The sequence below is a fragment of the Pogona vitticeps genome, chromosome 6 (genome assembly GCF_051106095.1).
Source record: "Pogona vitticeps strain Pit_001003342236 chromosome 6, PviZW2.1, whole genome shotgun sequence".
Classification (NCBI taxonomy): domain Eukaryota; kingdom Metazoa; phylum Chordata; class Lepidosauria; order Squamata; family Agamidae; genus Pogona; species Pogona vitticeps.
In genome coordinates, this window is record NC_135788.1 from 85471162 (window position 1) to 85487642 (window position 16481).

A 16481-nucleotide genomic window follows, 5' to 3' on the forward strand; every position below is an offset into this window, starting at 1 on the left:
GCACGTTGGTTTTTGGATGGGGGGTGTGCAGCACCGACCCAGTCAATTAAGTTCATTAGAACGCCTCATTGACTCTCCTTACCTGACCGCTTCACCCTTAATCAGCCTCACTGGACGACTGTAAAACTAAAGGAAGGTGAGGAAGAGCAGACTCGTTAAGACTGAGAGACGAAATTCAAACAAACCACAACAATAAACCACACCACTTGGAGATATTTAATTTTCAAGAGGCCTCCCCAGAGCGCGCCAAGTGCGGTACAGAATACTGTACAGCCGAGACCTCCGTCACCCCTGCAGGCTTTACAGTCTCCGTCAGGCTGTAAAACTAGACGGCTGTTATCGCGGTGACGATCGTTAACACACACACCGTTTGCCTCAATTGGCGTCACTCACGCCATATAACACGCATTGGGGGATTTAAAACCTTTTTTTTAATTCCTCAGAAAGCTTCCTGCTTTTTACAAGGATAGCCAGAACTTTCGTCCTCTCTCCCCCCAGAAAGGGACACCGACGCAGGCAGCGCCACATAATGTCCCAACACCTGACCCCCAAATTCGCGCGCGCATACACAAACACACACAGAGAGACACACACGCTTCCCACAGCTGAAGCCACAACTTTTCTGCCTATGGAAAGCGAGGGAAGAGAAAAGGCGGGAGAGGCAAAGAGGGCCACCGAGAGGAGCAATTTGGAGAAGCGCGCGTGCGTGTCGGGGCTGAGAGGGGTGGCGGGCTCAGCTCCTGGAGGTGCAGCGGGGGGGGGGTTACATTGGGACTGGGAGGGGGAAGGAAGGCGCGGGAAGGCGGGTTCGCCCTGCTCGCTTACAGAAGGAGCGAGACCAGCGGCGACAGCCGGAGCAGCGGCCTGCGGGACTGGGTGTCTGGAGGGGGCGGTGCCGTTGCCGCCGCCGCCGCCTCCTGCTCCTTCTCTCCCTCTAGAGCGCACGTAGCGGCTGTCCAGCCCCACGGGCTTAGAAAGCATTAACCGCGCTCGGTCTCGGACACACGGTATTTGGTTGCCTGGCCCGATGCTCATGCTGCGAGTGCCCGATCCGGGCCCCGGCGTCGGGGCGCTCATGGCGCAGCCCGAGGCGGCGACCACGACCGGCGTGGATCTGGCGAGCTGCGGCAGCCTAGACGAGGAGGCTGCCCAGGCTGCGGCTCTTCGGGCGCGCAGACCGTCGGGCCGCCGCGGGTCGACCTACAAGATCAGCCGACGGAGCTTGGTCGACCTGGGTGCCCGGACGAGCCCACCGGCCGGCCCCCCCTTAGCTTCGGAGACCAAGGCGTCGGTGCCGTCCGCGGGCTCGGAGGCCGTCCCCGCTCTCCGCGCTGCCCCGGCCAGAGGATCCGAAGGCAGCGAGAGCCCGCCCGAGCGGGTGCCGTCGCCTCACCCGCTGCTCTCGCCCTCCGAGAGCCGCCAAGAGCGCGACCACCGCGAGCAAGAGGAGAACGAAGAGGCCGAGACCCGCGCCGTGGCCACGTCCCCCGACGGGCGCTACCTCAAATTCGACATCGAGATCGGCCGCGGCTCCTTCAAGACCGTCTACAAGGGGCTGGACACCGAGACGACCGTCGAGGTCGCCTGGTGCGAGCTGCAGGTTAGTAGCCGGCATCGCCGGCGCTGCCCGATTTTGCTTTCCAACAGGTCCGTGGCCGGAGCGCTGGCATGATTTGCAAAGCAGCAGAAAAGAACCTTTTGGGGCGCGCGGTAAGTTACGGAGAGAGTCTCTGAGCATATCGAGAGTGAACATCCCTTTTTGCAGGGACGACTTCTTCACACACTGGCACTGTTGTCAAGGCATCGGAACAGCTTCAGCCCCGGCACCATTCAGGATGAAGATTTAACGCTGGGAGTTGAACCTCCGAGTAAGAAGGCGGGTGTACACGTGTTAGAAAGAGTGGAAGGAAATTTATGCCTTCCTTAACGGTTTTTTTGTGGGTTTTTTTGTGGTTTTTTTGGTGAGGAAGCAAGGTACATAAAAGACAGAAGCTAGAAATGTTACTTTTTTTGGACTGCAACTCTCAGGATTGCTGCACTAGCGTGCTGGCTCTTGGATTCTGGGAATTGTCGTTAAAAATCCAGAAGTTTTAGCAGCCTCTAAAAAAAGGTATAGCATAGCCCTGTTGGAACCCCATAGGAATTCTAGGGAAGTCATTGTTTTCCCCAGGAATTTAAATTGCGGTTGGCACTGAATGTTGAAGGAGCAAACTGTGAGACCTTTTGCACTTTGCAGATGTGAACTCAGGTTGTGCAAGACTAATGTGGAAGATATTTAAAAGTCACATCCATTTCATAGATTCCAGTTTTAATTCATGTTAGTTACATTTATGTTATTCTTGTCTTTCTGATACAATTCTACACGGACCAGTTCATGACCTTTTTGAAATTTATAATCCTTCTCAGTCACTTCTTCTGAATTCAGTACTTCTGGTTCTTCAATTTATATATTTTCCTCTTACTCACATGACCAGGCAGAGAAGGCAGCTCCTTTGAGAACAAAACATTCTATTCTCAGTTTTTTTTTAAGGGGGGGGGAAGGCAGTGGACTGTAGTTGGGGTTTTGTTTAGTTTTTTAAGGGAACAGCCAGAGGTGATTTCAATTCCATGTGTTCCAGAAATTGTAACAATAATGGGTCAAAATGTAATATTTTTTTCCAAATAGAAAATGCTAATCTGCCAGGATGATCCTCGGAATGCTGTCACAGAATTGGTACAGGTGTATGTGTCTGTAAGATATCCTTGTGAAAGGCAGAATTGTTTGTTTGATACAAAATTGAGACATTCTGATCGTGTCTACCTGCAGCTTAAACAATAGTCAGATGAGCTGCTGGAGTTGAATGAGTGTATAGCCACAGTGGAGCTCAGAAAGGTAAATTTTCCATGCTCTTGGCCAAAGTACACTTTTGGAGAAAGCAGCAAATATCAGAGAGTTGTTGTGGGTTTTTTGGGCTCTTTGGCTGTGTTCTGAAGGTTGTTCTTCCTAACGTTTCACCAGTCTCTGTGGCTGGCATCTTCAGAGAACAGGAGGAAGGAAGAACAACCTTCAGAATACAGCCAAAGAACCCCCAAAAACCACCACAACAATTAGATCCTGGCCGTGAAAGCCTTCGTGAATACAAATATCAGAAAACTTGACTGGTATAGGATTCCGGGAGCTGTAGTCCAAAAAATTAACTTTTCTAAACTGCAATGAATATATTTGCTTGGTTTGATCTGGAGAAGGAAAGGACAGCACAAACAAGTAACCAGCCTTCCTCTAATGTGACCATAGAGCAGACTCCTGAAAAGGCCATAGGCTTATTTTGAGTTACATTTGTATTCTGCTCTTCCTCCAGGAGTCCATAATAGTAGACGTTTCTGTTTGTCTGCGGTTTATCCTCAGATTAGTCTGAAAAAGAGTGACTTCCCCAAGGTCACCTGGTAAATTTTATGGTTCAGTGGGGAACTAAATCTGGATCTCCCAGATCCCACTCCAGTATCCTAAACACTGTCCCACATTGTCTTTAATTATTAAATATGTTAAATAAAGTGGTAAAGAGCAATATTTGCCTTCTCCTTCCAGATATAATGGCAAGCAGCAGTATCAAGTCAAGGGGAGCCCTAAATATGTTTCTCTCTGTTGGCACCTGAATACTTGCACTATTCTGCATATTTGAGCTTTGCATTTGCCTTGGGGGTTTAATTCTTGAGCTGGAAATGTATAACCAACTGGAAGTTGTGACACACACCCCCTCTCTCTGTGAGAGCTTTGTTCTCATATCCCAGGCACAGAGGGACAAGGTTGGCTGCTTGGAGTGCAAAGAATTGATTCGGCATCTGCACAGGGGCATACCTGCTTTGTTGCATATTTTAAGGACTGAGTCCTAATGTGCAACAAAGGTTCTAAGTCTGAGACCTGGCAGGAACAGAGCTCTCTTTGTGAGAGTCAAGGTTGTTGCCATTCTATAGTTCCTATATGATGAAATGAAGTACAGTAATGGTGTTAACAAGTACATCAGCCCTTGCCCATGGACAGGCTTTTGAAGAGATGCCAGGTACCCATGCATACTTAACTACTGTGTTGAAGTCCCTACAACACATGGGGGTGACATGAAAGGAAAGCGAGGAAGAAGAAAGACACTGGCCTGCAGCTGCTTTTCCACAGGCTCTGTTTGTCAGAGGGATTAAATTTGGTGGAGTTCAATGTGACTTGCTTGGCACAGTGCAATGAGTCATGTGCTGTTAAGGTGCATTAGAGTAGATAGATTCCCATCTCCCTGAGTGTTCAGGGAGATGCCTTTGTTTGCACACGAATGTTTGTTGCTGGAACAGGTGAAAAGAGTGGTAACAGCTTTTTTGTCTTTTTCTTGCAGCTTTCCTTGTGTTCCTAGTAAAGGTGAAAGACTTGGTTTTAAAAATGAAGAAAAAGCTGTGAAAAGCTTGTCTGAGCAAAAGAATAGAGACTGTATTGTAGAGGGAATTCGAACAGGTGGCACAGTCCTATCTTTGAATTTTAGTAGAGTGGTCAGACTAAACACTGTGTACTTTCAAACACAGTGACAAGCCAGGATGCTGACTTTTTGTGGACACGATAGCATGTTGCTGCTGCTCCTTTCTTCCACTGCAAACAGACATGCCTGAAAAGCCCTACCAAATTTCCACCAATGGTTCCTTTGTTGTGACCTTTCAGCCCTTTAGTTATGGTTTGTCTGTTCCATGCAAAGCCAGAGAAATAAGCCAGGAGCAAACCATAGCTTATTCTCTGACTTTTCTGAAGAAAGACAAGTTAGAGTGCTGAGTTCAAATGTTCCACTAAACAAGTAAATGATGGAAGTTCTCAAGTTTTTTTTTTACCTGCTTCCACTATCAGTGAGAACAGTCTAGCAGGACGCCTCCACCTCCTGCCTGATCCGCAGTGACCCAGGATTATACAGATTTCTGGCTTATTGTTGCATGAGATCACAGCCATTGTCTCTTTCATTCATCAGGTTTTTCAAGAACTACACATTATTTGAAACAAAGGTGCTGCTCTTGTCGAGTGGTTTAAATTTAGATATTTAATCAACTAGAGACGTGGCTGGTGAACACAAACCAGGATGTCAAATTCAGTCCTCTTTTCCCTTCTCCCCTTCCTTTCCTCCCTGGCACACATTGTCCTAGACTTCAGGTTCTTGCTGCCCAGTTTCTGCAAACACAACTTGGTCTTTAGTTTCTTCTCAGCTGTATCTCTCTCCCACCAAACACACAAACATTCCTTCTTTTTTGGGTTCGATTTTCCCTTTTTCTTTCAGACATCTCTCTCCACTCATTCTTCCCTCGGGTTCCTTACTCTTTTGCTTCCTTAGCCATTTTGGGTACTTTGTCCATGTTCTCTCTCTCTTCTAAGATTCTTAACCACTCCACTGCTCTGTGTTCACTCATTTTGTCCTTTTGGGAACACTTCCCTGCCCTTGTGTTATGAAAGAATACGGCCTCTCCTGTCCCCTGGTGCTGTGTCAAGTTTGTCACTACCAAACTGGCTTTTCCATTCCTTCACAGAAACAATCCATAGTTATTTGCCTATCTGTTTTTCCTGACATCATTCCCTGCAGTAGGAAGAATATTTGTGAACAGTCCTTTCTTCCAGGGGCCAATGGTGAGTAGGTGGGAAATAAATAATAGGTCACAAGTAATATCCACTTTCTAGTGTAAATAAATAACAATGTTAGAAGATCTGAAGAGAATGTGATATGTTTCTTTCATTTTGGACAAACCTTTGTTTTTTAAAGTCATCATGAAAAATCAAATTTGAAAGTTACAGTAGTGTCATTCATACACTAGGTCTATCAAGAAGATAACATTTGGAAAATACACCAATAACTGTATATAGTTTATTATGTTGGTTCCAAGGATACATAGAGTTGACAGCATTTCAATATGTTCTGGCAGCTTTACGCCAGCTTAGAAGTACAGTATAAGGTTTAGCTAATATGCAATCATATGTGAAGTAGACCCATAGAATCAATAGCATTTAGTTTCCTTAGATACTTCAGGCATTTTTAAAATATTTAGTAATAATAATAATAACAACCTTTGAACTGCAGAGCTGGAAGGGACCCTATAGATCAGTGGTGTCGAACTGTGGCCCTCCAGATGTTCTTGGCCTTCAACTCCCAGAAATCCTGGCCAGCAGAGGTGGTGGTGAAGGCTTCTGGGAGTTGAAGTCCAAGAACATCTGGAGGGCCACAGTTCGACACCACTGCTATAGATCATCAGGTCCAGCCCCTCTCAGGAAGGCACAGGGGGGAATTGAACTCCCAACCTCTGGCTCTGCAGCCAGAGATGTAAGCCAGTGAGATATCCAGCAGTTCTAACTAAGTCTCACGGATTTGAGTGGGTCTACTCTGAGCCTGGATCCAATCAATTAGATCACAATTATAGCACAAGAATTTGTAGAATACTATGTGAGTGTTATGTTTATAGATGTTTATGTTTTGCAGCAGGATTGAGAGAGAGAGAAAGAAGGAGGGAGAGAGAGGCAAGAAGCAGAACTTCTATCTTCACTGTGACAAATCCTAGAGGGAAGACTGTGTTGATCTGAATGGCATGCAGCCATATAAGTCTTGTGTAGCTCTAGACTAACAGGTTTATCATGGCCCAAGCTTTAAAAACATTGCACTTAATTGAGTCTTGAAGGAATAGAATCAAAGTTATCTAGTTTAGCAATCCTGTGCTGTCTTTTGTTGAAGACTGAAGACTTCCAGGTTAACAACAAAAAAAACTGAAATGTTCCCCTGCTAGCTTTGGAATGTGCCGTTTGTATATTACATTTGTATCCATTTATTATTGTGCATAGGGATTGACTTACGTGTCCTGTGTAGGCAGCCAAAGAGTGGGTGATCTCATTTTACTCATTGAGGATAAGCAAATAAAAGAGCCAGTGATGTCCAGAATGGGAGAACATTTTATTTTGAAAGTTTGGGGTTCTGTAGTCCACACACTGTGCTTTTTCATCCTACATGCTTTCTGTCCAGTGTAGCTTTTTCATACCAGGCTCAAAAGTAAGGAAGACATACTCTCTCTGTACCACAGTTTTTTGTTTTTGTAGCCAAGAGGTGTGGCTTCTTCTTTTTGTTCTTGCCTTCTGCAAAATGCAAAATTGGCATTTTTAGCCACAGGGATTGAGACTGTGCTCATTCACTGTCAGATGGCAGCAAAATTTCTGCTACTTCTTGAAGTTGGCTGTCATTACTGTCCAATGCCCCACTCAAAACGTCTCAGGGTCTCAGCAGGGTCTAGACCTTTTTTTCAACCAGAATAGATTCCCATGGTGTTCCTAGCTAAGGGAGAAAATCTAAGGACTGGATCAGAAAGGCATTTGTCCAGCTGTTTGGTGCACTGCAGGGATGGGTTAGTTCACTCTTTTTCCCAGTGATCAGACAACCTGGTTGCTGCAGTGAACCAATCTATCTCCTAAGCACCTTTACCCACACTTTTTGAGCTCCTGTCAGAGGCTTCTATTTTTTTGGTAGGTAGGTAGGTAGACTCTCTTTTAGTCTACTTCTAATGCATGCTATCACTGGGAACAGACCAAAATTTATCCTTGCAGCTGTCAAAGCTACCAAGGTTCTTTCTGCTGTCATTTTTCAATATTGTGGAGTGGCTTAATAAGCGAGCTACTTCAGGTTATCGGCAAGTTGAATGCTTTCTCTCCTTCTCTGTGGAGGGCCAGGAAAAGTGAAATAACAACAACAGCAACAGTAATAGCAACACCTGTAACAGTTGTCTCTGACAGACCATCGCTGATGTGCTGCATCGCTTAGATAATTTCCTCCCTAATTCTCAAAACCACAACTGCAGCCAGTTCCTTGGTCAACACTTTGCACAAGGTGAAAATATTTTTAAACAGTTATTCTAAGTAATATCCTAAGCAAATCAGTGATGGTCTACCAGAGCCTGTTGCTATTCCTGTTGTGTTGTTATTATTATTATTTCACTTCCCTGCCCATCTTAAGAGAACCAGGGGTAGTGTTTAATTCACCGGTATCCTGAAGTAGCTCCTGTATTAAGCCACTTCACAGTACCAGAAACTGGAGCAGAAGGAACTGGACTAAATAGGGTTGCTTGAAATCTGTATGCCATTTGGATGCAAGGGTCACACAAAACGGCACCTCCACCTCAAGTGACTCTATTTAGACTGTACCAGCCTGCTCCAAAAGGGCCAGGATAGACAAGCTCTGAGCAAAAGATACAGTTTGGAATAGGGAAGCACTTGTTCCTTGCGCTTCTACATCCTATCCTTATTTGAACCCTGGAAATATTTCTTTTTTGAACTGCCACTAGCCATGGGGTTCTGGGAGTTATAGACCAAGAAGATATTATTTGTAAGTGTTTGCATGTATTGGGGGACAAAGAGGCAGGAATGCTGAGAAGCTCCTTGATTGAGAAGCTGTCTGAAATGGGACTGGCTTCTATTCTCTGCCTCTTTACATGTAGATAGCCTTGCCTTCTGGATATGAAGGGACTTTCAAAGCAGTGAAGGAAAACAGGGTTAGCCTGACATTTTGCTTTGTGGAATGGAACAGTAAATGACCCACCCACCCCCGGACAATGCGTAGTATTCTCAAAGCCAACCAAGTTCTTTTGACACTTAAGCAAAAGGCCTCTCTCCCTTCTCAGCAGTAAAAATCTAAGAATTCATAACTAAAGAAATGCTGCATTTCATGACACCAACAATCTGCTGTCAGAGACTGCCACTTTAGTCTGCTTCAGGGTAGGAGCAGCCCTGTAAACTACACTGTCTCCCTGGAAAGGTGTTCGTACATGGGCTCAGTGACAGGCAGTGTTGTAAGAAGACAGGTGCTGGAGCTAAGCCTTGCTCCAAGGCAACAGCACTTTATGACCGTGAAATCCTTTCTCTTCTTCTGATGTACGACATGTGGGTTTGGTCAAAAATACGGCTGCTGTATATTCTGAGGTTATATGGGAAACCGAAAAGTTATATGGCTGGAAAATTGAACTGACTTGCTCACAAGACAAAAAAAAGGTAAAGGTTCCCCTTGACAATTTTTGTCCAGTCGTGTTCGACTCTAGGGGGTGGTGCTCATCCCCATTTCCAAGCCATAGAGCCAACGTTTTGTCCAAAGACAATCTTCCGTGGTCACATGGCCAGTGCGACTTAGACACAGAACGCTGTTACCTTCCCACCGAGGTGGTCCCTATTTATCTACTTGCATTTGCATGCTTTTGAACCGCTAGATTGGCGGAAGCTGGGACAAGCAACGGGTGCTCACTCCGTCGCGTGGATTCGATCTTACGACTGCTTGGTCTTCTGACCCTGCAGCACAGGCTTCTGCAGTTTAGCCCGCAGCGCCACCACGTCCCTCGCTCACCAGGGCGCAATTCCATCTTCCAGGTTCCACCACCTCTTCTTCTCATTCCTTAAGCAGTGCCCCAAAGGGGTTGGGAGAAGCTGTCTACCATTGTGCCAATCTGTGGAGTCCAGTGCCATTTGTTTTAAATGCCATTGGCATTATTGACCATTCAAGATCAAGAGTCTGCCTAAAATTTCATCAACCAGGCATGCTACGATAAACTTGCTGCATGCAAATCAAGATGATCTGTCACGGAGTCAAAGAGCGGTGGGAGAGAAGAACACAAAGGCTAGTATCCAGAAAAGCTGATGCAAATGTAAAGCAGTGCATTGTAGTGTTAGGAGCTGATTTTGCTGTGCAGTGGCAGCCCTTTGCACCCAATGTGATACTGCTTTAGAGGATCTTTGATTTTCTTGGTCTTTATGACCAAGAAAATAGTCATAAAGCTTCTGTGAATCTGTTGGATCTCAGAAAATGGGAGAGAATGAAGGAATAAAAAGGAAGTTAACAACTGTTTAGTGCGAGATTCTCAGGGTACCCCAAGGAGCTGGGCACTGCTCAGAAACAGTCATACAAAAAGACCTTATGGTCACTGTTCCCGTCTCTTACATTTCCATGTATTTCAATATGCAGATGCTTTCTGGGAGGCAAACTAAAAATAAGAATCATTTGTTGGTTTGTCTAAAGTTTTTTTTTAAGCAGTACTTCGGCTGAGAATAAGCCTCTTGCCCAGACACAGGGTTTTCTGTCACTTGTTCTCTCTTTTTTTAAAAAATAGGTCTGTCCTGTCCTATTTTTTCCTGCAGTTTTTCATTATGTTGCCTTTTAAAACATCTGTGGTTAGAAGAACACAAACCTGAGCTGTTGATACCCAGCCTCCCCATCCAAGAAGTTCTGCCTGGATCTATTTCTGGTTCCCAGATGTCAGTTTGAAGCAATGGCCTTTTTTGGGGTGAAGAGAGAGGATGCAGGAAGTGAGTACAATCTGGAGCAAACAAATATTTACTGAAGATGACTATTCCAGGTATTGAAGAGCAGAGGAACCAATGTCAGCTGGGTGCAACTTTTGGGGTCCCTAGAGAAAGAGGAAAAGAATCAAAGCCCAGAATTGGAGATCGGGGTCAACATAAGTGAGCAAATATTTGAAATCTGTAAATGAAGCATTAATACTTTAGGTGCCACTCTCTTTACAGAAGCACAGGAAATATTCTTAGGTCCCAATATGGAACTTCTAGGCAGTCAGTTTTTTCTTGGTCCTGGTTCTAAAGTTGTCGTGGTGAGGTGGCACATTAGAAGACTGTTCTCGCATTATAGCTTTTTAAATTTAGTTTGGATATATTGGCTTGGAATTTCAGAAGCTTGGATGAATAACAAAGAAATACTAAAGTAATGCCACAGACATACGATAATGCCATTCCCACAATGAACTTAAGCCCACTCACAAAATATGTACTAAGTGAGGTTTTTTTGTGTGCAAAATAAGTACATACCCATGGAACTCCCAGGAAATGGAAAGAGCTACTAAGGATGGCTCTCTGTTTCCAAGATATTGGGGAAAATGTGTGCAGACAATGAAATGTTTTCCAAAATGTTACCTGTGTAGCCTGGAGCTGAAGTTCCAGATCGTTCTGGCTGCAGCTTCTTTATTTACCTCAAGATTCTGAGCAGAGTTCTTCCTCAGTTTCAGTTAATTCAGTGATGACGCTCCCAGATGGCATTGACAGAGTGCATGTGGAGCTTGGAAAATCTACTTGTTCATATAACAAGTTCCAATATCACACAGCTAGCATAGCCACTGGCCTTTCGATTTGCCACTGGCCATTCTGGCTGCAGCTTATAGAAGATTTAGTCTCAAGTGTTTCCTAACCCTTAGTGTAAACAGTGGATTGACACTAATATGAGTAGTTTTGGGCCTCATGCTTGTTTAGAAGTAGGATGATGTAACCTGAAATCTTCCCCTCCTCAAACTAGACCTTTGTAGGAAAGGGTTACAACTCTGCACCTCTATAGAGGCATTTTCATGTCTATTATTTCTTCATAAAATTTACAGCCAAATCTTTGGATTCATGAGATCTTGGGCTGAAGCCGTGATGTATTGGGCCTAAAATATAACCCCTGAATAAAGCCCAGTTAATCCTACTTATCCTGCTTTAAGTGTTTTTCTGGGCCTTCTTATTGCAACTCTATCTAGGCTTGCTAAAATCCGTTCGGGGTGGGTCACTGTGTGATGTGTATGTATGTGTTGAGGGAGTCATTCAGGGAAGAGAGCCTTTCTTCATCTTGTTTAAGCCTGATTCTTCTTTCTCCCTCCCTTCTTCAAGGAGCTTGGTATATATCACATTACCCAAGCTCCGAAGAAGGCCTTGGAACCGTGTCAGCCAAGTGTCGTTTCTCCAAGCAGCTGTTGTTTGAACCCAATGCCCTGGCTAAATTATGGGTTGTGTTTTAGGGACTGTAGGGACATGCTTTGGTTCCTAGGTCTACAGGAGAGTGAAGGTGCTTCCAGGATAAAACTTCCATTATGCAGTCAAAGTGCCTCATTCTCAGGGCTGTTAGGCACATTATGTTTCATGGAAAGCATACCTGTGTGTTCCCACAAACTTCTGTCTTTGTTTTACCGCTGTCTGTCTTACTTGTTGAGGAAGAAAAGGTAGAAAAGCTGCGGGATGTCTTTTTACTGGCAAGAGTAGGAGACACCAAATACCCTTAGTGTGTTTTCTGTCATTCTGGGCTGCAAGAAAAATAGTTTGAGTGGAAGACATATGGGAGAAATTAGGTAAACAGTGGACTATCTAAAATTCCATGTGGATCCTGAAGATGCAGAACTGAACCTAGTTCAAATAACACTGTATCATGGTCTCACTGTAGTCACTTTCAGTTCAATGTTAAAAGAGCCCAAACAACCCTATATAGGTAGCTCTACTGATATGTGAGTTAGATAAGACGCAGATCCAAACTTCAGAGGTTGGCAGTAGCTTTATGAGAACCAACAAAATGGCAGTAGTGTGCAATACAAGCCTTTGACTTCTCTAATGATTCTTATCAGGTCATTTCTGCCTTGTTTCTGCTGCTTTAGAAGATAAAAATAAGTCCTTTGATGTAGGACAGCAAGGTGCAATGAATACCGTAGTGTTCCAGACTGTTGCAGAAGATCTTCCTACAAGCTATGCAAAAATGAGAAAAAGTAGTAATGCTCGTCTCCTGAGGTGGGTATAGGGCAGCTGTTGTAGTTTCACTCTAAAGAGTCCTGCCTTGTTGGCAGAAAATGAGAAAAAAATATCATTTAAATTATGGCATGAGCAAGCCCTGGAGGCTATAGTCCAAAGACTAAATTTTTCCAAGCTCTGGGATCCATTGTAGGGGAAGAAATTGGGGAGGGGGGACGTGCTACACACTTTCCTGCCAGGAAACAAGCGTCACAGAAACAGGACTGTCTAGCCTTGTGGACCACAGTTCCAAAGGATATGAATGACTCTAGGAAACACTGACGTATTATCGTTTAAAGAGATCAGAAACTAATCAAATAGTCTGGCAAGTCTGTCTGTCTTTGGGGTAGCGATTAATTTCTTTTAAAAAATACAAATTTATTCCCTTAGGGCAATAAATCCCTGTGGTTCAAGGGAACCATGAATGGTTCAGCAACATTTTTCTTGCATGTTTGCCCTTATTCTACTCGTAGTTCTGCTCCACCTCATGCAACCTGCAGGGAATTTATTTATTTTAATTTTTCTTATTTTTTGGTATGAATGTCAATTTATGCAGCTCTTCTGGCCCTGTTTCTTCTTCTTGGCTCTTCTAAGCTCTGTACAATGAAGCTTTCACTGTGGCTGACAGCACACAGCTGCATCTGTAGCAAAACTTTATAAACATTGCAAAGTGTAAAAATATGATCCACCTCCGGCCCCACCACAAAAAGCCTGGCCAATAGGGAGGTGAGGCGGTTCCCACAGACACATGGAGGCCGTGTGGCCTAGGAGGTGGGCACTGGGCCATTGTAGACGCCGGCTGCCTGGCAAAACTGCCACTTTTTAACATGTTTAGTCTGTTTTTCCTGCTCATTTTTCTTCCAGCTGAACTCACTTGGGATGTGAAGGAGGGCAGGCGTGGGCTCTTGGGTTTGTTTCTGTGATTTCATCTCTCTCTCTCTCTTACACATACACACAGGAGTGTCTTTTTCACAGCCAGCTCCTCTAAGCAGTGACTGGATATAGTAGTGAACCTGATGGCGGCAGTGGTTTTGGCACCTGCCCATCTGGGGTCCAATTCTGGCTTGGCAAGAGAGGGAGTGCGAGAGAGAGCTGGATCCTTGCCATTCCCCTTCATTAATAGCTGCAGCTTGTCTTGACTGCCTTTTCTCCCACTCAGCCCACAGTACTTCTTTTAGACAGAGAATAGACACCTCACATGAAGCAGTACTTACAGAGCATGTTGCATAAGCAAGGAGAGTGGCAGAGGCTGGCTAGGCAAAAATTAGTATGACTGATGGAGGCACTTGGGGGGAACCATAATCCAAAAAAGTAACTTTGTGATGATCTGTATCACAACCTATGTCTTTTACATGGCAGAATTCTTGATGTCACACGTTCTAAAACTGCGACATGAACACAGCATTGCTGATTTCCTCACCCTGCCACTCCAAAAAATTGTTTCCCTCAGCTTCTAAGAGAAAGCCAGGTATCCTGATTTTCCATAATTTTTCCCTGTGTTGGTCAGCAGAGCTTAGGGGAGCTCCGTACTGGCAGTGTGTATGTTTGTATTGGTATTGGAGGGACTTAGGAAGGATGTTTTAATGATGCTGTTTTGCTTTCTCTAACTGTGAAAAGTTGCATTCATCCTTCCTGGTGACTGACCTTTATGGAATCAAATTTGGAATAAGGCAACCGGGCTCAAATCTCCTTCTTGCTCCTCCCTGGCCCACCATAGAGAGCTGGATTAACTGCAGCTGGTTTGTGTATGTGTGCACACATAAGCAGGCTGAAAATCAAGAAAATAACCTGCAATTGTTGGATCTGCAGGACAGCCCATCCTTTCTGGGGTTTTATTCCCGAAATGAACAGCATTCCCCTCAGGGACCACCAGTGACATGGAACCAAGACTGGTTGAAACTAGGCCATGCCGGATTTCACCAGCCCAGCACAGTTTCTTGTAACATTCTGGATCCAAGTAAGCAGCATTCCTGCCTTAAGATTTCTACAAAATAAAATGAAAACAACCCCCATCATCCAGCCACCCCAATGTCGGGCAACAGAATGAGGCAATCAAATGCTGAGGGGGAAGAATGGGTGGTACCACTTTCAGTAGAAGTGGGGGGTGAAGTTGTTCCATGTAAAATCAGTCCTCACAAACACGCAGTCAGCACACTGGGGTGAAAAGCTCTAATCTAGGCCTTTGCTTCCCACTCTGTTTTTATTATTATTACTATTATTTCTTATTTTTAAGAGCTTTTAAAACACTGGCACACTTTTCCAAAATGTAGTCCTCCATCTCCACTCTGAAATGGTGTGGTCCTTTCTGGCAGTTCCCTGTGCCCACACTTAAGTATCTTCCAAGTGGGAATCAGGCGTAGTTCTTCTTTCTTACTTTCCTTAGCCCAGTTTTGTTCAATTTATTCTTTATGAATGGGAGGGAATGGTTGGTGTGGCCCATGGGAGGGATATTGCTAAGCCTGGCTTTTCCCAGGTGGGAAGGCAGTGTTAGCTTTGTGGTCAGTGCTGAACCAGATTTAGAAAAGCCATCCATTAACTTATTCTGATTTAAATTATCTGATGTAAATAGGAATGCATAGTCTCCAGGCATTTTATAAAAATGGTCTTCAATTTGTCAACAGTTCAATTTAAAAGCTGATTTTTATGTTCACTATAAAACATAGAGTATAAGTTTAGAAAAGCACATAACTGAGGCAGGCATAAAGTGGGTCACATCTTTGCATTCCCAGAGGGGCTCAAACTGCCCACATCCTCTCCTTAATTACCACCCACTGCCCACTCAACTGGCCTGAATCCCCTTTAAATTGCCACACTGGCGTCTGGTGCAGCCCAGAAGTTCATTCGCATACCTTTGTGTTTTTATTTTTATTTGTACACGAGACCCTCCTAATCATGTTGACTGGAGCGGTGCTTAGGAGATGTTAGTGAGGAGTGTAAAAATAAAGCAAGTTTGGGAGAGGGAAGCCAGCTGTAGGTGACCAAGGTAGTGGTGGTGAGAATTTTCTTAGCTGAGGGAAAAAAATCTCTCAGTCTCATGATGAAATACCAGTGCAACCCAGTGAAGCAGACTGGCTAGTTAAGCATTTGTGTGATTAAGTGCCCTATGCATGGGCAAACTAGCTGGGAGTGAAAAAATGCAAGCTTTTGTGGGAGCCACGAGTCCACTTAATCAGGGGAGTCCCAAGTGAGAAAGCATCAAGGTAAACAGTTGAGCAGTTAGGTAAGTTAAGCAAGTACAAGCTTGTACAAGCTCAGCGGTCAACCCTTTTTGATCTTAGCCTATTTTTCCAAGCAAATGAGTCCGCTAAACTCAGAATACTTGTGAAAACAGAAACACAGCAGGGTGATGGGTGTTATTCTCTATATTGCACAGAGTATCACATGGATGACGGTTCACATGAAGGATGGAAGTCATGAGCGTGTGCCTCATGACATATGCTGCTGGTTCTTAGCAAATGTGTTTATCCATTTAAAGCTAAAATAGCTGAACTGGAAAAGCCAGGAGAATCAGAGAAGTTGATAGATGAGGTGCTCAGGGATACAGTAACAATGACCTACTCCTAGTATGACAGCTGGTGTACTGTCATGGAAAATTATAAGTCCCTGGAATAAAAGCATTACTCTAAGGCAGAGGCAAATGACCCTAATAGAAGGGACCCATTGCTAAGTGGACAAGCTAAAAATTTCCCATATCAAACATATGTTTCAGGGCACAAGTGGAAAGCCCCGCTAGTAGGTAGGGTTGCTAAATAACTTGATGGTGGCTGAAGTCTCAGGGAATAGCTGTGGTTTCTCAAGTCTCCAGAGGGGGAGATAAAACTCCAGGTAAGCAACACTAAAGGAGGAGAATATTTGACCTTTATAGAAGCCTGGGTGCCTCTTCTCACCTAACCAGACCTACAGTGGTGTTTGTCTCTGTGTTCTCTTTGCATGATGCTGG

At 44.5% G+C, this 16481-nt stretch overlaps 1 protein-coding gene and 1 long non-coding RNA gene across 5 annotated transcripts in view; one reads left to right on the forward strand and one right to left on the reverse strand.

Annotated features, from left to right (window-relative positions):
* Nucleotides 1-970: 970 nt before the first annotated feature.
* The window catches only part of WNK4 (WNK lysine deficient protein kinase 4), a 57304-nt gene continuing 41793 nt past the window's right edge, over nt 971-16481 (forward strand). For 3 of the 4 annotated variants that reach the window (XM_078377753.1, XM_073004072.2, XM_073004073.2), the window contains exon 1: nt 972-1600. In XM_078377753.1, coding sequence (XP_078233879.1) covers nt 1028-1600 — 573 coding nt within the window. In that variant the 5' untranslated portion in view covers nt 972-1027. Of the gene's footprint in view, nt 1601-16481 lie in introns of all 4 variants that reach the window. The other variant, XM_078377752.1, reaches the window with a different exon arrangement.
* LOC110080261 (uncharacterized) lies at nt 6908-12066 on the reverse strand. The gene is made up of 3 exons (XR_012088561.2): nt 11919-12066; nt 10192-10410; nt 6908-7105 (listed from the first exon to the last, which is right to left on the reverse strand). It is a non-coding gene; the product is annotated as an uncharacterized LOC110080261 (long non-coding RNA).